The 22,698-nt window shown below is 42.1% G+C and overlaps 1 protein-coding gene across 3 annotated transcripts in view; it reads left to right on the top strand.

The window, feature by feature from the left end:
* LOC112224181 (progranulin) overlaps window positions 1–12,941 on the top strand; it is a 37,694-nt gene extending 24,753 nt beyond the window's left edge. For all 3 annotated transcript variants that reach the window (XM_024387546.2, XM_024387547.2, XM_024387545.2), the window contains exons 9-17: window positions 1,547–1,638; window positions 1,751–1,898; window positions 2,057–2,154; window positions 2,406–2,657; window positions 3,036–3,272; window positions 6,157–6,426; window positions 6,552–6,785; window positions 7,824–8,081; window positions 11,572–12,941. In XM_024387546.2, coding sequence (XP_024243314.1) covers window positions 1,547–1,638; window positions 1,751–1,898; window positions 2,057–2,154; window positions 2,406–2,657; window positions 3,036–3,272; window positions 6,157–6,426; window positions 6,552–6,785; window positions 7,824–8,081; window positions 11,572–11,715 — 1,733 coding nt within the window. In that variant the 3' untranslated portion in view covers window positions 11,716–12,941. The remainder of the gene's footprint in view (window positions 1–1,546; window positions 1,639–1,750; window positions 1,899–2,056; window positions 2,155–2,405; window positions 2,658–3,035; window positions 3,273–6,156; window positions 6,427–6,551; window positions 6,786–7,823; window positions 8,082–11,571) is intronic.
* Window positions 12,942–22,698: the final 9,757 nt, after the last annotated feature.

The raw sequence follows: 22,698 nt of genomic DNA, 5'->3' as shown, positions 1-22,698 counted from the left end.
CCAGTGATGTGCTGGGCCATACGCACTACTCTCTGTAGTGCCTTGCGGTCACAGGCCGAGCAATTGCCATACCAGGCAGTGATGCAACCAGTCAGGATAGTAAGGGGATATCTGCAGGGACCACCTATGTTTCAATGTGCCTCTTGGTCAGACCCATTTTTGCTGGTATCTTGACTGTTGGTAGAATGGACGATTCTCCCATATCCACATTTGAACGCTCTGTTGCTTGGTGTGTCAATCATATTTTGTACTCCTTTCATATTTAGTTCTTTGACATAGCTAGCAAGGAATTTTGCACCACACACTGCTTGTATATGCAGTATCAATCACAGCAGAAAGCAGTGTAACATTACACTGCTCTATCTGTTTACATTTTCCTCTGTTAGTTTAACTTGTTCATTTTTATGAGGACAGTCTTTAACCCAATGGTAAGTGCGTTGACAAATAGAAAATGTTGAGCTCCTTCCATGTCTGTCCAGTGGATTTGTGCCGGGCAATGGCGCCCTCGACTGGTTGTCTTGAGAACGTGACTTGTTGACACTTTTTTTTCCCCTCTGCTGCTCAGTGTAATATGCCGCGTCACTCACTTGCATTCCATCTGTTATTTGCACGGCAGACGTCTTTTCACCCAAAAGTATCTTTAGTGCCGACTTTATTAACGCAAAAGTCAGCACAGTACAAGCAGTCAAAGCCAACTTTCTCCCTAACATCCAGGTAGTATCTAGCAACTTGAAAATTAACACTGCATCCGGGAGAACCATGTCTGTCTTGCGCATCCTATTGTACCTCTGTTCGAAAGCAATTATGTAGTCTGTCATTGCAACTGAAATGTCTCTAACACTGCCAGTTTTTAATATTCTATGTAGGCACTGTCTTTCTCTTTAAGAAACACAGGCCCAGTGCTCTGATCAAAGTTCACACACCGTCATCCTTGTTCAAATCCTCCAGGGATATTTCCAGTTCTGTCTCTCGAGTGATAATACCACTGCAAGTGCTCGCTTTTTGTCGTCCAGGTTAGTTACCCGTGTCCAGATTCCAATTACATTGTTCATACACTTTCATACGACCTCTTCTTGTCGAAGCGAGGTGTCATATTGTAGCACCGGGATAACACAAATACATGGATAATTAAAAATATATATTTCACCTTTTATTTAACCAGGTAGGCCAGTTGAGAACAAGTTCTCATTTACAACTCTGACCTGGCCAAGATAACGCAAAGCAGTGTGACAAAAACAACACAGTTACACATTAACAAATGTACAGTCAATAAAACAATAGAAAAATCTATGTACAGTGTGTGCAACTGTAGGGAGGTAAAGGCAATAAATAGGCCATGGAGGTGAAATAATTACAATTTATCATTTTAAAACGAACTTAACAACCGTTTCTTCCCCTAATCCCTGGCTACTGAATGTTACTAATGGATTTTGTAGTGTAAACCCGTAATTTTCCAGCTGAATCGGTGGTTATGCAGTCTTGTAGTCCTCTAAGAATAGAATAAGAATTCTGTTGATATTTATTTTTAATGTGCATCTCTTTTTAGTGGATTGCCCAGACAAGGTGTCATCGTGTCCTGATGAGACCACTTGCTGCCTGTTGGGGGATAGGAGCTATGGCTGCTGCCCTATGCCAAGTGTGAGTCATCTGCTCTCAAGCCAATAACTCACCACACATCCATATTCAGCTGCCAGGAAATATCAGCTCCTGCAGGATTCAGCTGTATCAAGACCCCTCTTGCTCTCCTCAGGCTGTGTGTTGTCCGGACCACCTCCACTGCTGTCCTGGGGGAACCACCTGTGACCTGGAACAGAGCACCTGTGTGTCTAAACACGGCCAAACTTCCATGGCTGTCAAATTCCCCGCCACATTGACCACGACATCCCTACAGAGCACCGGTCAGAGACAAAGTTACACATCAAACATTGGCGCATGACGTTAACATCGATTTGCAACAGACTCAGTGGGGATATATTCAAGATGAAAAGTTGCATAGCGACAGAAGTGTAATGTCCATACATTTAACATGTGAATGTGTGCGCTCTATGCCCTTCAGTCAATGCTGTGCCCTGCAACGACTCTGTGGCCTGCGCTGATGGAACCACGTGCTGTAAATTACTAAATGGAGAATGGGCCTGCTGCCCCTTACCAAAGGTACTGTAAACAATTTGTGTATGTGTGTGTCAGCCATAATTCCTGCCACACTTGACAGTAGTGCTCAGCCCTTGAGACCCTGACCTGATTTATTAGGTTCATTTATCAATGTTGAAAGTGAGTGCCGCTCTTTTTTTCACGGTCAGTGGTGTTACATCTGTCTTGTAGCATTACAGATATGAGAACAGAAACACTGTAGACTCCTCCTGAGCGCCCCCCCCGCCCTCACTAATTCCTTGACTTCCCTCTAGGCTGTGTGTTGTGATGACCACCTCCACTGCTGCCCCCACGGGACCATCTGTAACCTGGCAGAGAGTACGTGTGATGATCCCACTTCGGGCTCTGCCCTGGTACCCATGCTGGACAAGGTGCCCGCCTTCAGCTATGTGTCGCAGGAGGAGCCGCTGCCCAACAGCACATGTGACAAATCCACGTCGTGCCCGGGCAAATCCACGTGCTGCAAGACCACCACAGGAAACTGGGCATGCTGCCCCCTGCCCAATGTATGAACATTTCCACATTTACCCCCCTCTCCCCCACTGACTTATTTGCCATGTCCAGTCCTTGTTAAGAGTCTAACCTTTTAGTTCACTTTAGGTAGCTTTACCTCCGGTTGTATTTGATTAAATGACGTCCATGTTAAATTATATTCCTAAAGTGACTGGATTTGAATTGCCTAATTGGGAAAACGCTTACTGTCCCTGGTACAGTCACTCCAAGTGGTGCTAATTTGATACACTTATGAATAGTCCTTGTTTTCAATCATCTCGGCGAGTCATTTTAATTAAATCCGAAGCAAATAAGCATCACGTTTATAGCCTAAAGGTAGCCTAGCTGTTGTATCAGTAATAACAACGCCATGCATTCTCTGTGGCCCTCAGGCTGTGTGTTGCGATGACCACCTCCACTGCTGCCCCCACGGCACTGTGTGTAACCTGGAGGCCAGTACTTGCGATGACCCCTCAGGCTTCAACATGCCGTGGGTCACCAAGGTGGCAGCACTCACCACGCAGGCACAACTGGCCACTGAGAAGTGTGACGAACAGACCATGTGCCCCGGGGGCACCACCTGCTGCAGACAGAACTCAGGACAGTGGGCATGCTGTCCTCTACCTCATGTGAGTTAATTTTTTTCCCCCATCTGGTGGTTTAACGATTTTCCCATTCAATTGGCGACAGATTTTCATGCGAATATTCTCAAATTAGAATAAAAACAAAGAGCATTTTTCCACCAGAGATGTTTCCATTAAATTAACTTGTTGCAGATAAAAGGTTGAGTGTGGTGACGTAGTACGCATAAAATACATTTTGGGGTTAAATTCCCATTTACCCCCCCAAAAAAGTATGTATGTACAGTGAAGTCGGAAGTTTACATACACCTTAGCCACCTCACACCTCAGTTTTTCACAATTCCTGACATTTAATCCTAGTAAAAATTCCCTGTCTTAGGTCAGTTAGGATCACCACTATTTTAAGAATGTGAAATGTCAGAATAATAGTAGAGATTTATTTCAGCTTTATTTATTTCATCACATTCCCAGTGGGTCAGAAGTTTACACACACTCAATTAGTATTTGGTAGCATTGCCTTTAAATTGTTTAACTTGGGTCAAATGTTACGGGTAGCCTTCCACAAGCTTCCCACAATAAGTTGGGTGAATTTTGGCCCATTCCTCCTGACAGAGCTGGTGTAACTGAGTCAGGTTTGTAGGCCTCTTTGCTCGCACACGCTTTTTCAGTTCTGCCCACAAATATTCTATAGGTTGAGGTCAGGGCTTTGTGATGGCCACTCTAATACCTTGACCTTGTTGTCCTTAAGCCATTTTGCCACAACTTTGGAAGTATGCTTGGGGTCGTTGTCCATTTGGAAGACCCATTTGCGACCAAGCTTAATCTTCCTGACTGATGTCTTGAGATGTTGCTTCAATATATCCACATATTTTTCCTACCTCATGATGCCATCTCTTTTGTGAAGTTCACCAGTCCCTCTTGCAGCAAAGCACCCCCACAACATGATGCTGCCACCCCCGTGCTTCACAGTTGGGATGGTGTTCTTTGGCTTGCAAGCCTCCCTATTTTTCCTCCAAACATAAATGGTCATTATGGCCAAACGATTCTGTTTTTGTTTCATCAGACCAGAGGACATTTCTCCAAAAAGTATGATCTTTGTCCCCATGTGCAGTTGCAAACCGTAGTCTGGCTTTTTATGTTGGTTTTGGAGCAGTGGCTTCTTCCTTGCTAAGCAGCAGGTTATGTCAATATAGGACTCGTTTTACTCTGGATATAGATACTTTTGCACCTGTTTCCTCCAGTATCTTCACAAGGTCCTTTGCTGTTGTTCTGGGATTGATCTGCACTTTTCGCACCTAAGTACGTTCATCTCTAGGAGACAGAACGCGTCTCCTTCCTGAGCGGTATGACGGCTGTGTGGTCCCATGGTGTTTATACTTGCGTACTATTGTTTGTACAGATGAACGTGGTACCTTCAGGCGTTTGGAAATTGCTCCCAAGGATGAACCAGACTTGTGGAGGTCTCCAATTTTTTTTCTGAGGTCTTGGCTGATTTCTTTAGATTTTCCCATGATGTCAAGCAAAGAGTCCCTGAGTTTGAAGGTAGGCCTTGAAATACATCCACAGGTACACCTCCAATTGACTCAAATTATGTCAATTAGCCTATCAGAAGCTTCTAAAGCCATGACATCATTTTCTGGAATTTTCTGGGTGTTTAAAGGCACAGTCAACTTAGTGCATGTAAACTTCTGACCCACTGGAATTGTGATACAGTGAATTATAAGTGAAATAATCTGTCTGTAAACAATTGTTGTAAAAATGACTTGTCATGCACTAAGTAGATGTCCTAACCGACTTGCCAAAACTATAGTTTGTCAACAAGACATTTGTGGAGTGGTTGGAAAATAAGTTTTAATGACTCCAACCTAAGTTAATGTAAACTTCAGACTTCACCTGTATGTATGTATGTATGTGTTTCCATTGCATTGAACTATTTTGGTTCTCTCACAAAAAAAAGTGTTTTATATAGCGAGTGTGCCCACTCTGGTAATGGCACGTCCGTTCCAGTCAACAGCGCACAGATACACGTATAGCCCACATGAGATTTATTATGGACGGAAGAGCGCAATTAATTTTTGTTTGCCAAACGGCAGCCAAGCATCGATGATCATGTTACCAGAATAACACCCTCAATATTTATTGGAAAGGAACATCAAGCTCATCACCTTGCACTTTCACCACCCTGTGAAGTTCACCATAACTTAATCTGTAGCCTAATAAACTGCATGCTTTCCCGACGAGTCGTAGTGGGAGGACCACACATGTCATCTCCTGACTCCAAGTTTACTCTGATGGTTATTATATCAATATTTGCACAAAAGCCTTTCCACTGATTTTTATTAATTCATTTTACAGACACAAAAAGATCCCACCTTGTCTAACGTATTTTGTTACGTCGACATTTGAAGTTTATTCAAAATTCATTATCCACCAGGCCTGTCATGACATTTATGTGCTTTACTCTCAAAAAGGTTGGATGGAAACCTGGTTAATGACTCCATTCGTAGACTGAGATGAATTGAAGAGTTATGTATAATTCTGAAATAACATTTGTTTTACGACTTGGCTCTGGGTGTGTATTACAGAAACATAACTTGTGTTTTTGCAATTTAGGACACCATATACTGTAGATAAGGGCCCATATTCATAAACTGTCTCAGGAGGCTGCTGAGTGGAGGACGGCTCCTATTAATGGCCGGAGTGAATGGAATGCCATCAAACGCATGGTTTCCATGTGTTTGCTGTATTTGATACCATTCTATTCCGCTCCAGCCATTACCACGAGCCCGTCCTCCCCAATTAAGGTGCCACAAACCTCCTGTGGGCTCAGCACGCCTCTTTGTGGATACCAGCCTCGATTTTTGGTGACCGCAAAACAAGGGCTCTTAACTCTTAAGTTAGGATTTGAAATAATGTTATTGTTGCCCCCTAGGCGGTGTGCTGCGACGACCATGAGCACTGCTGCCCTAAAGGCTACACGTGTAACGTGGCCGAGCAGACCTGTGACAAAGCCGGGACCCTCAGCTTGCCCTGGATCCCCAGGGTGCCAGCCCTGCTCCTGCACAGAGTGCTTCCTCAGGCCATTGCCCCCTCCTTCCCCCTAGCCAAGAACATGTGTGACCCCCACACCAGCTGTCCCAAATATACCACCTGCTGCTTCATGAACAAAGCTGGCAAGTGGGGATGCTGCCCCCTGCCAAAGGTAAGTAGGCTACTCTGGGGACTTTTCAAGATGTTGTTGTTATTATTATTATTATGATGAACAAAGCAGTGGCAATGTAACAGAATTTGTAGCTGAAATTATAGTGATGGTCTGCTCCTCCCCAGGCGGTGTGCTGTGCCAACGGAGACCACTGCTGCCCCAGCGGCTACAGCTGTGATGGCCACAAGACCTCCTGCACTAAGGGCCCCCTGACCATTCCCTGGTACCGCAAAGTGAAGGCCCTGACTGAGGGAGCCATGTTGAAAGACGTAAAGTGTGACGACAAGAGCAGCTGTGCCTCGGGGGCCACCTGCTGCAAGCTGCCCACAGGCGAATGGGGCTGCTGTCCCCTGGTCAAGGTGTGTCTCCATTGAGAATGGATTGGATTTATATACAGTGCATTCGTACAGTATTCGGACCCCTTGAGTTTCCACATTGTTACGTTACAGCCTTATTCTAAAATGGATTCAATTGTTTTTCCCCCTCTCAATCTACAGACAATATTATTATTGTCTAGTGACAAAGCAAAAAGGTTGGGTTCAAAAAAAACTTTTAGCAAATTTATAAAAAAATGTATCACATTTACATAAGTATTCAGACCCTTTACTCAGTACTTTGTTGAAGCAGCGATTAAAACCTTGAGTCTTTTTGGTTGTGACGCTACAAGCTTGGCACACCTGTATTTGGGGAGTTTCTCCCATTCTTCCCTGCAGATCCTTTCAAGCCCCGTCAGTTTGGATGGGGAGCGTCGCTGCACAGCTATTTTCAAGTCTCTCCAGAGATGTTAGATCCGGTTCAAGTCCAGGCTCTGGCTGGGCCACTCAAGGACATTCATAGACTTGTCCCGAAGCCACTCCTGCGTTGTCTAGGCTGTGTGCTTAGGGTCATTGTCCTGTTGGAAGGTGAACCTTTGCCCCAGTCTGAGGTCCTGAGTGCTCTGAACCAGATTTTAATCAAGGATCTCTCTGTACTTTGCTCCCTGTTCATCTTTGCCTCGATCCTGACTAGTCTCGCAGTCCCTGCCGCTGAAAAACATACCCAACAACAGTCCAATCAATTGAATTGACCACATATGGACTCCAATGAAGTTGTAGAAACATCTTAAGAATGGTTAATGGAAACCGGATGCACCTGAGATCAATTTCGAGTCTCATAGCAAAGGCAATACTTACCGTAATTAAGTTATCAGTTTTAAAAATATATTTTTGCAAAAAAATCTAAACTTGTCATCATTATGGGGTATTGTGTGTAGATTGATGAAGAAAAAAATGAAATCCATTTTGGAGTAAGGCTGTAATGTAACAAAATGTGGAAAAAGGGAAGTAGTCTGACTACTTCCCCGTTTCGCCTCACAGATACATCTTGTTGACGCTCTCCTTATCGTCCCCAATCTGCAGGCTGTTTGCTGTACAGACCATGAGCACTGCTGCCCCCAAGGCTACAGCTGCAACATGCAGACTGGGACCTGTGAGAAACTGGTAGAGGCTATACTCCTCCGTACGGTGCCCCTGACAAAGGTAGCAGAATCCCAGCAGAGGGCAGCAGAGATGAGTATAGATGTGACTTGTGACCGCACTGGAGGGTACAGCTGTCCCAAACTGGAAACCTGCTGCAAGACTTCACCCACGGAATGGTCCTGCTGCCCTGCACCAAAGGTAGTGAAACTGCTACTTGGAATGAAAATCCTAACTTGAAATAATGAACTTTGACTTTTGATGTAGATGGGAAATGTGTGTACATTTGACAAGTTGAGATGTTCTTTAACCTCTAGCGACGAGCAATCCCGTATCCGGGAGCGTAATCATAGCCTCAAGTACATTACCATAACGCAACGTTTCCTATTCATGAAAATTGCAAATGAAATTAATATATTCAAACATAAGCTTAGCCTTTTGTTAACAACACTGTCATTTCAGATTTTCAAAATATGCGTTACAGCCAACGCTAGACAAGCATTTGTGTAAGTTTAGCATGGCATAATGCTATGCTAGGCTGTGCTGGCAGCAGGCAACATTTTCACAAAAATAAGTAAAGCAACCATATTAAATCATTTACCTGTGAAGAACTTTGGATGATTTCAATGACGAGACTCTGTTAGATAGCAAATGTTCCTTTTTTCCAAAAATAATATTTTTGTAGGCGAAAAACGTCACGTTTGTTCATCCTGCTTGGCTGAGAAATCGACAGAAAAATACTTCAACTATAATGCATTAGCATAACGCAACTTTTTCTATTCATGAAAATCGCAAATGAAATGAAATATATTGAAACACAAGCTTAGCCTTTTGTTAACAACACTGTCATCTCAGATTTTCAAAATATGCTTTTCAACCAGAGCTACACAAGCATTTGTGTAAGAGTATTGATAGCCTAGAAGAGCATTAAGCCTAGCATTCAGCAGGCAACATTTTCACAAAAACAAGAAAAGCATTCAAATAAAATCATTTACCTTTGAAGAACTTCGGATGATTTCAATGACGAGACTCTCAGTTAGATAGCAAATGTTAATTTTTTCCAAAAATATTATTTGTGTTGGCGAAATAGCTCCGTTTTGTTCATCACATTTGGCTAAGAAAAAGACTGGAAAATGCAGTCACTACAACGCCAAACTTTTTTCCAAATTAGCTCCATAATATTGACAGAAACATGGCAAACGTTGTTTAGAGTCAATCCTCAAGGTGTTTTTCACATATCTATTCGATAATATATCAGTCGTGACAGTTGGTTTCTCATCAGAAGCGAACGGAAAAATACTGCAGCTGGAGATTACGCAATAATTGCAACGGAGGACACCAACAGACCACCTGGTAGATGTAGTCTCTTATGGTCAATCTTCCAATGATATGCCTACAAATACGTCACAATGCTGTCGACACCTTGGGGAAGCGACAGAAAGCCTAAGCTCATTCGTGGCCCATTCACAGCCATATAAGGAGTCATTGGCATGAGGCGGTTTCAAAAAATGCGGCACTTCCTGATTGGATTTTTATCTGGGTTTCGCCTGTAACATCAGTTCTGTGGCACTCAGACAATATCTTTGCAGTTTTGGAAACGTCAGTGTTTTCTTTCCAAAGCTGTCAATTATATGCATAGTCGAGCATCTTTTCGTGACAAAATATCTTGTTTTAAAACGGGAACGTTTTTCATCCAAAAATGAAAATAGCGCCCCCTATATCCAAGAAGTTAATCAACTCCATATTTGGTACATAAAGGAAATGTAGCCTTTTATTTTTTTGTAAGGATGCGCGACCAGATCGAACTGCCCTGTCCCCCAGGACACCTCTTCCCCATATATAAACAACCTTAAAACGTTCTGTACATTTGTTACTTTACCCACTTTTTAAAATATTTTTTAACATAGCAGCTGCTCCCCCCCTTCATGATGTAGAAGTACTATTTTGTGAGTGACTTAGAGCCGATGGTGTGAATAAGCTAGCAAATCTGTATTTTGTTTCAATCAAACCACATAGTGGTGTGCACTGAGTTTTGGCTGCATGAAAGAGAAATCGGCACATGAGCACAGTCCTCCTAAAATCGCATAAGGAATTGCCTGATGTCTGTCTAACATAAGCGTTATGCTATGCTATTATATTGGTATTTGATATTAGTCATCAAGTGATCTCGTGAGACATTGATTCAACTTTGCTCCCAATTTATTGAAACTTTGCTCCGACTTATTGAAACCAGTAACATTCGGAGAAGTGGCATGGCGTCGTTCCGTACGCTCCAGCTGCACTACACTCCTGCCTATATGTCAACATACGTAGTCAACATGTAACGTGTAGCCTACACTGTCTACACGTTGCATTGAGTCAAAGCTATCGGCATTTCAACCATAACTAACATTCAACTTACTGCGCTTCTCAATGACCATGCAACACTGCACGATTTGATGGTCAGCACATAATTTGAAATTCACCAGATTAGCCTTTGGGCGAACCTTTCCACGCAAGTAGGTGAAGTTTGACAACATGCCCGTCAATTTAAGTGATCAGTCTCCCGCACAGTGTACATTGTGTGTGTGTAGGCAGTAAATTAGATGTGTGTGTGGTTTATAGTTACAACAGACGAAGTTTGTACAACGTGGTTTCAATGAGAAGGGGCAGTCATTCTCCCCCGCCCGCCACAAGTTCAAGGCCAACTGCGGTACTGCAGACATTGTTAGCAGAAAAAAGGATCCCCGTTATAGTGAATGGAAAAACGTCAATCTTCATGGTCAATTGTATGAATAAAAAATATCCACCAGATGCATGAATGGATTATTTTTAAATCGCACACAGAAAAGGTTATACCATTTGGTAGTCAAACTTTTTCAGCGGGGATACTTTCTTTCCTGTCAGAATTGCTCGGAACCCAATTTGTTTTTCATCACCCCACACCAAATATGACAATCTTAAAATCATTACATTTCTATTGTTACGTCAACAAATACTTCAATTCATTACATCTCTTATCCAAATGAAAAGAAACCAATAAATACATTTACTCTAACATTTTTCTTATTATTTTTCAAACAACATTTTTCCCATAAGGGAAGGGTGTTATACCGATAATTGAGTTGCTCATGGCATCCTGCAGTACTCTAGTCTGCCTTCAACTTGAGTTACTCAATGAGGGGGCAGGACTGAGCTAGCCTGCAACTTCTCTTCCTGGAGTAGCTCAAACTGTGCATGTTAGGTTTCCATGAGACATCATCTTAACCAACTTTATTTGGCTTTAATGCGCTATTGAATCTTCACATAGGAATGGCTGATGTCACTTGATCGATGGCTTTATCCATTCATGTATGCAGTCATTGCTTAGACAAGACAAAGACGTCCAATCATCACGCGGGGTTAGTGAGAACAGGAAGGGAGGGGGAAAGCAGCAGCTATGTAAAATAATTGTGCATAAAGTAGCAAATGCACGGAAGGTTGTTTAGCCATCAGGAAGAGACGTCAGAGTCTGGTGATGCTGTATTTTTTTCATATATATATATATTAATTCAAATGACCATCACTTCCATTGATTGATAGGTTGGGGTGGCTAAAGTTAGTTGAAGTTTGTGGTGGCTGTTTTAAAGAACATAACCATGGATTATTTTCTACTGATCCATCAATTTGTAAAATCCTGAACTAATCCTTTAAACTCGCTTTCTTTTCACAGGCCATATGCTGCGCGGACACCAGGCACTGCTGCCCCGTGGGATACACATGTGACCTGGAGCGGGGAGGCTGCTCCCAGCAGGCTGAGTTGACCTGGGACATGTTCTACAGCCACGACAAAAAGAGGGACTTAGTTCCGTTTTGACTTTGAGTTAAAATCGGGAAGCACTGATTTGGACCCTGCAGCACATTCCATAAGAGGAACAAACAACCTAATGGAAACTGGACAAGGGACAGGAGATTTATTGTGTATGTTTTTTTTTGTTGTCAGTGATTTTAATTTGGTTCAATTGGGGTAGAACAGGAAATAGAAATGTTTGGAAGTAGAGAATTCAGCATCTCCACCCAATGGCCATCCCAAAGTTTTTTTATTTAATTTTTTTTTTTTTTAAGCAGCTAGCTTGTAGGTTTGTCTCAATGTCTTTACGCTTAGTTACTACTGCCCCATATGCCATTTTCTCTATGCAAATGAGAAACATGAATTTATTATAGTCTCTTGGAACAAGAATTATCATTCTCCAGAATAAACCTGCTTTAAGATGTATCAAAAATGTGGTATATTACAAACTCTCAAGAACACAGCTACATAGTATAAGAAAGCTTATTATCATGTTTCATTGCTGCAGGCACAACCTAGCATTAGTAAGTGAGCGTTAGTATATCGTTCTTTCTCAAAGCACTACAGAGCCATTGATCAGCCAACTGAGTGTTACTTTGACATTTTTGCTAGATTTTTTTATGTATGTTTTGCCCTCTGGCCTGGGTTCATCACTTTCTGTGAACATCAAAATGGTCCAGCCTCTGACAGTTTTCTGTCATTAAAATAAAAATACTGTCACTCAAACCCCTTAAGTAAAAGCCATTTTTTTTCTTGATGTCATAATACCCATTGTTGATCATCTTGATTTTCAGTATAGGAATTGTGGTGCTTGAACAGGTGATGGGGAAGTGAATCCAGTACATAGGAATTGTAAGATTGGTTAGTACAATGTTAGTTGATATCAAAATTGATACTAAGCACTCTGTTCTACCAGCCGTAGTCATGGTAACCAGTAGTAATACTTTGAAAGTCAATGCAAACAATACCAGTTAGCACATAACTCTCATCCCATTCCCGACTAACGTCCCAAATTTGTATCTGTACTCTATAGTTTTGGATTTTTTTTTTTTTACATGAATGTCATGTTAAATGAAGGACATGTTTCTTGGTTAATTATAGTTTCCTTATCAAATATTTTATCTTATGAAGGGGAGTTGTCACTGAGGTGAAATAAAATTGTTTCAAATATTTCAGTTTTTGTTCTTCGGTAGGGAAAAGCATTTTGTGTTGAGCTGCACTATAGTATAATAATAAACAATGGATGAGTCATGTTTTTGTCTGACTCTGGGCGGCTATGGTTTATGGATATACCCTAGGGGAGGATGCTGAACTTTCTATGCACTTCTGCCCCCCTCGATTCCAGGCTGTATCACAACCGGACGTGATTGGGAGTCCCATAGGGCGGCTCACAATTGGCCCAGCATAGTTAGGGTTTAGCCGGGGTAGGCCGTCACTGACTTGCCTAGTTAAAATATTAGTGTGTATCCCAATCTGTTTGGATGCTACAGACATAAATTGGCAGATCGGTGGTACCGAGAGTTGTAGAGCAAAACCGGAAAAAATTTGGGGGGATGTTTTGGTCTGCCAAACACCACTTTTAGCTCTGCTATCCTTCACCGCAAATGAGGATGGCCGAAATCGGCGGGTGCGGTGGATTGAGACACAGCCGATGCAACAATAAAAAAACATCTAGCTTATTAAAGAGCCACTGAACCCGCCGATTTCTTTTGCTAATAGCGTCTTTAAATCTCAGGTTTGGTGCAGTATTTCGCAAGTGAAAAATGTGCAACGTGTTGTCTTATGTAAACAGGCTGATGGTCAGGTCTATCAATCACTGCAGCTGTTCACCCCATATTAGTACAGTGCCCTCAAAGTATTCAAACCCATTGACTTTTTCCACATTGTTAGGTTACATCCTTGTTCTAAAATGGAGTAAAATGTTTATTTTCCTCAATATACAGATAACACCCCGTAATGACAAAGCAAAAACATTTTATTTTTGCTCATTTATAAAAATAAAATACATTTACATAAGTATTCACACCCTTTACTCAGTACTTTGTGGTACCTTTGGCAGCAATTACAGCCTTGAGTCTTCTTGGGTATGACGTTACAAGCTTGGCACACCTGTATTTGGGGAGTTTCTCCCATTCTCTGCAGATCCTCTCAAGCTCTGTCAGGTTGGATGGGAAGCATTGCTGCACTGCTATTTTCAGGTCTCGCCAGAGATGTTCAATCGGGTTCAAGTCTAGGCTCTGGCTGGGCCACTCAAGGATATTCAGACTTGTCCCGAAGCTACTCCTGCATTGTCTTGGCTGTGTGCTTAGGGTCATTGTCCTGTTGGAAGGTGAAGCTTCGCCCCAGTCTGAGGTCTGAGGTCCTGAGCAGGTTTTCATCTTTGCCTCAATGCTGACGAGTCTCCCAGTCCCTGCCGCTGAAAAACATCCCCACAGCATGATGCTGCCACCACCATAGGGATGGTGACAAGTTTCCTCCAGACATGACACTTAGCATTTAGGCCAAAAAAAGTTAAATCTTGGTTTCATCAGACCAGAGAATCTTGTTTCTCATGGTCTGAGTCTTTAGGTGCCTTTTGGCAAACTCCAAAATGGGCTTTCATGTCCATTTTACTGAGCAGTAGCTTCCGTCTGGCCACTCTACCATAAAGGCCTGATTGGTGGAGTGCTGCAGAGATTGTTGTCTTTCTGGAAGGTTCTCCCATCTCCACAAAGGAACTCTAGAGCTCTGTCAGAGTGACCATCGTGTTCTTGGTCATATAGACAGGTGTGTGCCTTTCCAAATCATGTCCAATCAATTGACTTTACCACAGGTGGACTCAATTGAAGTTGTAGAAACATCGCAAGGATGATCAATGGAAACAGGATGCACCTGAGCTCAATTTAGAGTCTCATAGCAAAGGGTCTGAATGCTTAAGGTATTTTTCTATATTTGCAAAAATGTCTAAACCTGTTTTCATTTTGTCATTATGGGGTATTGTGTGTAGATTGCTAAGGATTTTTATGTATTTATTCAATTTTAGAATAAAGCTGTAATGTAACAATGTGGGAAAAGTAAAGGGGTCTGAATACTTTCTGAAGGCACTGTACATCCTCAGATAAAAACCCAACCCTTTGTGACGCTTGGATGTTCCAAACTTCGTTTTAGACGAGACTGACTTTATGACCAAAATCATCCTATTGACACTATTACATTTTGACACTAGAATAACTGTTTCTGACTCATATCGATCCCGGCATAGGCCGTTATCAAAGGGATTTGTTGCTTTTTAAAGGCAGTTGCTCTTTGTATTATGCTAATTAGATTTCTACAGGGAGCGGACATCAACTCTAGGGGTTTTAACAATGAGGCACGTCAGCACTGTAATTCTCTGGCCCATGGGCCCTTTGGCTTTTACAACCCTCTGTTGTATTCTGCCACATGGCACCATTGTAAAAAGCCACAGTCTAAGGTTTCCAGCCATTTCAATTCATGATTTTTAAAGTGAAGAATATGATTGATATATTTTGTACCTTAATGAGAGAAGTACAAGAGTACAACCTTATTCTGAATGGCTAGAAACATAAATCAATTTGACTGCCACGGAGATGGACTTCTGATAACGGACATTTTCCAAGTGTAAACAAAGCCTTTTGCAAGTACATAGACAGATCCCAGGGCACTCGAACAGTAAACGGATGAAACTCGTTGACCTGTTTGTGTGCTCCTCCAGAGCGCCTCTTCATTGGTTTGTTTCAGTTCAGATTTTGCCAGATCAGATGTTGCCAGAGAAAATGTGTCATGGGTGGTCTGTTCTTTATCATGACACCCCCTCTGGCATGTTGCTAACTCCCGTGGGAATTCTGAGGATCAGAATGTGTTGGATGGGAAGCTTTAATGAACCAGTGCCAACTCCCCGATTTGTATGAAAAGCTTATCTTCACTCTACCATAACTTTTACCAGTTTCACTTACTCCGCTTAAATGTTTTAGTGGACTAAATTGCACTTTTTGATCAATCAGTCTCAATACTGCTATTCTACCTTCATTGAGTTACGCTACATTGTGATTCTTTGTTGTTTATTTATTGATGTTATATCCATGTTATACCTACGTATTTCATGCCATAGGTGTCAATACAACATCTCTTTGTACAACAGAATGAAATGAGGACCGAGATTGGGAGGCCAGTTTGATATAGGGAGGTGCATGTTTGCGTTTATGTATTTAACCCCAAATTAAAAAGACTACCTGCTTAGTCAAAAGACACATCGAAGAAAATACTATTATAACAGTAAAACTGCTAGACTCAAGACAGTACTGAGCCTAGAGTAGTACAGTAACAGTAGTGGCCTGTCAGCAGAATGCAGAATGCTGGTTGGTTACACTTGGAACACAGCACACACACAAACATACACAGAAACCCACACACATTCACAGAACAGACAAGTCGCTAAGTCCAACTGCCCAAAGTACTCTGTCTCTACTAATACAAAGAGAACTTCTCATAGAATTTTACCCAAAGAAATATGAGGGATTGGAAATGATGCAGTCAACTACATTAATGGAAGCTACAATAATTACATTAATGGAACTGCAATATTACCCACAAAAAAAATAAGAACTTCTCAGAAAAGGAGCAGCTGTTTTGTCTTTCCAGTAGGTTGGATTACTACCTATTTTTTTATTGTCATTAAAACCTATAAACGACACAAGACGAGACCCAAATGCAGACACGGGAGGCAGATGGTTCGAGTCTCTGATATTTATTAATAGACAAGAGGCAGGGCGAGGACAGGCAGAAATTTGTAAACCAGGTCAGAGTCAGATGACTACAGGAAGGCAGGCAGGCTCGAGGTCAGGGAAGGTAGAAAAGGTTGGAACCGGGAGGACTAGAAAACGGGGACTAGAAAAACAAGAGTACGGGAAAACACGCTGGTAGGCTTGACGAGACAAGACGAACTGGCAACAGGCATCTCCAAACTCTGCTGCTGCTGATGGTTATTAGCAGGGCTGCAACTTTCACTGGGGACGGGGGGGACATGTCCCCCCCAGTTTTATCATTGGAATGTGATACAAAACAAGGCAATGGTGTGCTTTAGGACCAGACTTTTTTTTAATGTAGATGTTCCAAAGGTCCGCATCAGTTACTTGACTGGCTGTGCGTGGAAGCCAGGAGATGCTAAATGTGTTTGTTAATTAAATGGTCAATTACCGTAAGACCGGCAGTTACTTGCTTGACAATCACTGGCTGCAAAATTGAATGACAGTTAAAGGTTTAATTTCTATTAGGGCTAGGGAGGGTGTGTTGGTGTTGGTCAACAATGAAGATAACAGGAAGTGGACATTGTAGATGGGCCATTATTTTACCTTAGGTGTACAGAGGGCTTAGATGTCAAGGTTCTCACACTGTAAGATTCTAGATTTGAAGGTTGAGGGTTTTAGCTGAATGCCTAACTTTACACGGAATGGGAACTTTACAGTGGTGCATGTACAAGAATCAGGATTACTTTCTGAAAGTTCCTACAACTTTGCACTGGAACCACACATAATAGTGAACAAATATGAAAATGGAGAACTTTACAAGTTATACTTTGGGATAGGGTTTATTTGTTTTCCAAAACAGATGAACTAAGACACATTGGAAACCCGTAAACCTATGAAACATAGTTTAGATACAGTACCTGTGGTTAAGTTAGTTCAAGTGGTTCATTTCAGTTATGAGAGTACACAGACACAGATAACAAGGGGTCATAACAAGCCATAAAATAACTACAGAAGTAGGTTTTTATACTCTTATGTAGGTGTCATAACCAGCCATAAAATAATGCAATATATAGCACAACAGGTCTAAATGTGTCATGACAGTGTTATGACCATATTATAAAAGGTTATGTCAGCTGTTATGACATGCTATGACCATATTATAAAAGGTTATGTCAGCTGTTATGACATGCTATGACCGTGTCATAACGTGTTATGATACTGGGTGTTAAGTAAAGTGTTACTGAATTTTCTTTCACCAGTCAAAACTATGAAATAACACATATGGCATCATGTAGTAACCAAAAAAAGTGTTAAACAAATCAAAATATATTTTATATTTGAGATTCTTCAAAGTAGCCACCCTTTTAATTTTATTTTACCTTTATTTTACTAGGCAAGTCAGTTAAGAACAAATTCTTATTTTCATTGACGGCCTAGGAACAGTGGGTTAACTGCCTGTTCAGGGGCAGAACAACAGATTTTGTACCTTGTCAGCTCGGGGATTTGAACTTGCAACCTTTCAGTTACTAATCCAATTCTCTAACCACTAGGCTACCCTGCCGCCCCTTGATGACAGCTTTGCACATTCTTGGCATTCTCTCGACCAGCTTCACCTGGAATGCATTTCCAATAGTCTTGAAGGAGTTCCCACACATGCTAAGCACTTGTTGGCAGCTTTTCCTTCACTCTGCGGTCCGACTCATACCAAACCATCTCAATTTTGTTGAGTTCGTGGGATTCTGGAGGCCAGGTCATCTGATGCACCACTCCACTGCTCTCATTCTTGGTAAAATAGCCATTAAACAGCCTGTAGGTGTATTGGGTCATTGTCCTGTTGAAAAACAAATGATAGTCCCACTAAGCCAAAAACCAGATGGGATGGCGTATCGCTGCAGAATACTGTGGTAGCCATGCTGGTTAAGTGTGCCTTGAATTCTCAATAAAATCACAGACAGTGTCACCAGCAAAGCACCCCCATACCATAAAAACACATGCGGAGATCATCCGTTCACCCACATCACGTCAAACAAAGACATCGCGGTTGGAACTAAAAATCTCCAATTTGGACTCCAGACCAAAGGACAAATTTCAACTGGTCTAATTGCTTGTGTTTCTTGGCCCAAGCAAGTCTCTTCTTATTGGTGTCCTTTAGTAGTGGTTTCTTTGCAGCAATTCGACCATGAAGGTCTGTTTCACAGTCTCCACCGAACAGTTCATGTTGAGATGAGTCTGTTACTTGAAGTCTGTGAAGCATTTATTTGGGGTGCAATTTCTGAGGCTAGTAACTTTAATGAACTTATCATCTGCAGCAGAGGTAACTCTGGGTCTTCCTTTCCTGTGGCGGTCCTCATGAGAGCCAGTTTCATCATAGCGCTTGTGACTGAAATGTTCCGTGTCGACTGACCTTCATGTCTTCAAGTAATGATGGACTGTCATTTCTCTTTGCTTATTTGAACTGTTCTTGCCATAATATGGACTTGGTCTTTTACCAAGTAGGGCCATCTTCTGTATACCATCCATACCTTGTCACAACACAACTGCCTGGCTCAAACACATTAAGAAAAATGCATTCCACAAATGTACTTTTAACAAGGCACACCTGTTAATTGAAATGCATTCCAGGTGACTACCTCATGAATCTGGTTGAGAGAATGCCAAGAGTGTGCAAAGCTGTCATCAAGGCAAAGAGTGGCTATTTGAAGAATCTCAAATATAAAATATATTTTGATTTGTTTAACACTTTTTGGGGAGTTTCTACCAAGTGTTATTTTATACTTTTGATGTCTTTACTACTATTCTACAATGTAGAAAATAGCAAAAATAAATTAAAACCCTTAAATGAGTAGGTGTCCAAACTTTTGACTGGTACTGTATGTATGTATGTATGTATGTATGTATGTATGTATGTATGTATGTATGTATGCATGCATGCATGCATGTATGTATGTACAGTGGGGCAAAAAAGTATTTAGTCAGCCACCAATTGTGCAAGTTCTTCCACTTAAAAAGATGAGAGAGGCCTGTAATTTTCATCATAGGTACACTTCAACTACGACAGACAAAATGAGAGATAAAAATCCAGAAAATCACATTGTAGGATTTTTTATGATTTTATTTGCAAATTATGGTGGAAAATAAGTTTTTGGTCACCTACAAACAAGCAAGATTTCTGGCTCTCACAGACCTGTAGCTTCTTCTTTAAGAGGCTCCTCTGTCCTACACTCATTACCTGTATTAATGGCACCTGTTTGAACTTGTTATCAGTATAAAAGACACCTGTCCACATCCTCAAACAGTCACACTCCAAACTCCACTATGGCCAAGACCAAAGAGCTGTCAAAGGACACCAGAAACAAAATTGTAGACCTGCACCAGGCTGGGAAGACTGAATCTACAATAGGTAAGCAGCTTGGTTTGAAGAAATCAACTAGCAATTATTAGGAAATGGAAGACATACAAGACCACTGATAATCTCCCTCGATCTGGGGCTTCACGCAAGATCTCACCCCGTGGGGTCAAAATGATCACAAGAACGGTGAGCAAGAATCCCAGAACCACACGGGGGGACCTAGTGAATGACCTGCAGAGATCTGGGACCAAAGTAACAAAGCCTACAATCAGTAACACACTACGCCGCCAGGGACTCAAATCCTGCAGTGCCAGACATGTCCCCCTGCTTAAGCCAGTACATGTCCAGGCCCATGTGAAGTTTGATAGAGAGCATTTGGGTGATCCAGAAGAAGATTGGGAGAATTTCATCTGACCATATGACACCAAAATATAATTTTTTGGTAAAAACTCATGACAATGACACACCGCCCGGGCAACGAAGAAGTGCCTTCGTAAGAAGCATTTCAAGGTCCTGGAGTGACCTAGCCAGTCTCCAGATCTCAACCCCATAGAAAATCTTTGGAGGCAGTTGAAAGTCCGTGTTGCCCAGCAACAGCCCCAAAACATCACTGCTCTAGAGGAGATCTGCATGGAGGAATGGGCCAACATACCAGCAACAGTGTGTGAAAACCCTGTGAAGACTTACAGAAAATGTTTGACCTCTGTTATATACCCTTTGTTGGCAATGACAAAGTATTGAGAAACTTTTGTTATTGACCAAATACTTATTTTCCACCATAATTTGCAAATAAATACATAAAAAATCTTACAATGTGATTTTCTGGATTTTTTTTGCTAATTTTGTCTGTCATAGTTGAAGTGTACCTATTATGAAAATTATAGGCCTCCCTCATCTTTAAGTGGGAGAACTTGCACAATTGGTGGCTGACTAAACACTTTTTTGCCCCACTGTATATGTGTGGTACCTGTTAGATATTGGGGGCTTCCTGGGATATGCTTTTGTATGTTATTGCTGTAAGAGCGAGTTAGCTAGCATGCTAAATTGTAATGGTTGCATTAGCTCCCTGCTCATTCACAGTTATTTCCATGCTAACAGACAAATCATGAATCTACAGACTTTAACATACTGTTGTCCTGCCCATCTAATTTGCTTCCCTGTGTGTTTCGTCAGGTAATTACATTTATTGTATTTTGTACTATTTTTGTCATTGTTATGTTTGATGACAAAATACCCAATCTGATATTGACATGCGAGTGATGAATCTACCACCAGGCTTTGCCCTTCTATCCTGCCCGCCACCACCAGGCTTTGCCCCTCTATCCTGCCCCCCACCACCAGGATTTTCCCAGGCATCATGCCCCCAACCACCAGGCTTTGCCCCGGCATCATGCCCCCCACCACCAGGCTTTGCCCAGGCATCCTGTCTCCAAATCACTAAGAAGTTCTATAAAAATGGTCCATATAATTGTGCACAGTTGTAAAAGCGCGACAGTCCCCCTCAGGAGGTTGAAAAGGTTTAGCAGACAGCCCAGTACAGTCGTGGCCAAAAGTTGAGAATGACACATTCATTTTCACAAAGTCTGCTGCCTCAGTTTGTATGATGGCAATTTGCATACACTCCAGAATGTTATGAAGAGTGATCAGATGAATTGCAATTAATTGCAAAGTCCCTCGTTGCCATGCAAATGAACTGAATCCCCCAAAAATATTTCCACTGCATTTCAGCCCTGCCACAAAAGGACCAGCTGACATCATGTCAGTGATTCTCTCGTTAACACAGAAGTGTGTGAGGGTTGACAAGGCTGGAGATTGAGTTTGAATAACAGTCTGAAAGCTTCAAAAGGAGGGTGGTGCTTGGAATCATTGTTCTTCCTCTGTCAACCATGGTTACCTGCAAGGAAACACGTGCCATCATCATTGCTTTGCACAAAAAGGGCTTCACAGGCAAGGATATTGCTGCCGGTAAGATTGCACCTAAATCAACCATTTATCGGATCATCAAGAACTTCAAGGAGAGTGTTTCAATTGTTGTGAAGAAGGCTTCAGGGCGCCCAAGAAAGTCCAGCAAGCGTCGGGACCGTCTCCTAAAGTTGATTCAGCTGCGGGATCAGGGAACCACCAGTACAGAGCTTGCTCAGGAATGGCAGCAGGCAGGTGTGAGTGCATCTGCACGCACAGTGAGGCAAATACTTTTGGAGGATGGCCTGGTGTCAAGAAGGGCAGCAAAGAAGCCACTTCTCTCCAGGAAAACATCAGGGACAGACTGATATTCTGCAAAAGGTACAGGGATTGGACTGCTGAGGACTGGGGCAAAGTCATTTTCTCTGATGAATCCCCTTTCCAATTGTTTCGGGCATCCGGAAAAAAGCTCGTCCGGAGAAGACAAGGTGAGTGCTACCATCAGTCCTGTGTCATGCCAACAGTAAAGCATCCTGAGACCATTCATGTGTGGGGTTGCTTCTCAGCCAAAGGAGTGGGCTCACTCACAATTTTGCCTAAGAACACAGCCATGAATGAAGAATGGGACCAACACATCCTCCGAGAGCAACTTCTTCCAACCATCCCGGAACAGTTCGGTGACGAACAATGCTTTTTTCAGCATGATGGAGCACCTTGATATAAGGTTAAAGTGATAACTAAGTGGCTCAGGGAACAAAACATCGATATTTTGGGTTCTTGGCCAGGAAACTCCCCAGACCTTAATCCCATTGAGAACATGTGGTCAATCTTCAAGAGGTGGGTGGACAAACAAAAAAACACTAATTCTGACAAACTCCAAGCATTGATTATGCAAGAATGGGCTGCCATCAGTCAGGATGTGGCCCAGAAGTTAATTGACAGCATGCCAGGGTGGATTGCAGAGCTCTTAAAAAACAAGGGTCAACACTGCAAATATTGACCTTTTGCTTCATG

The sequence above is a fragment of the Oncorhynchus tshawytscha genome, linkage group LG25 (assembly GCF_018296145.1).
Source record: "Oncorhynchus tshawytscha isolate Ot180627B linkage group LG25, Otsh_v2.0, whole genome shotgun sequence".
NCBI classification, from domain to species: Eukaryota; Metazoa; Chordata; class Actinopteri; order Salmoniformes; family Salmonidae; genus Oncorhynchus; species Oncorhynchus tshawytscha.
Note: the sequence above shows the minus strand (reverse complement) of the source record. Positions and strands in the feature narration are given on the sequence as shown.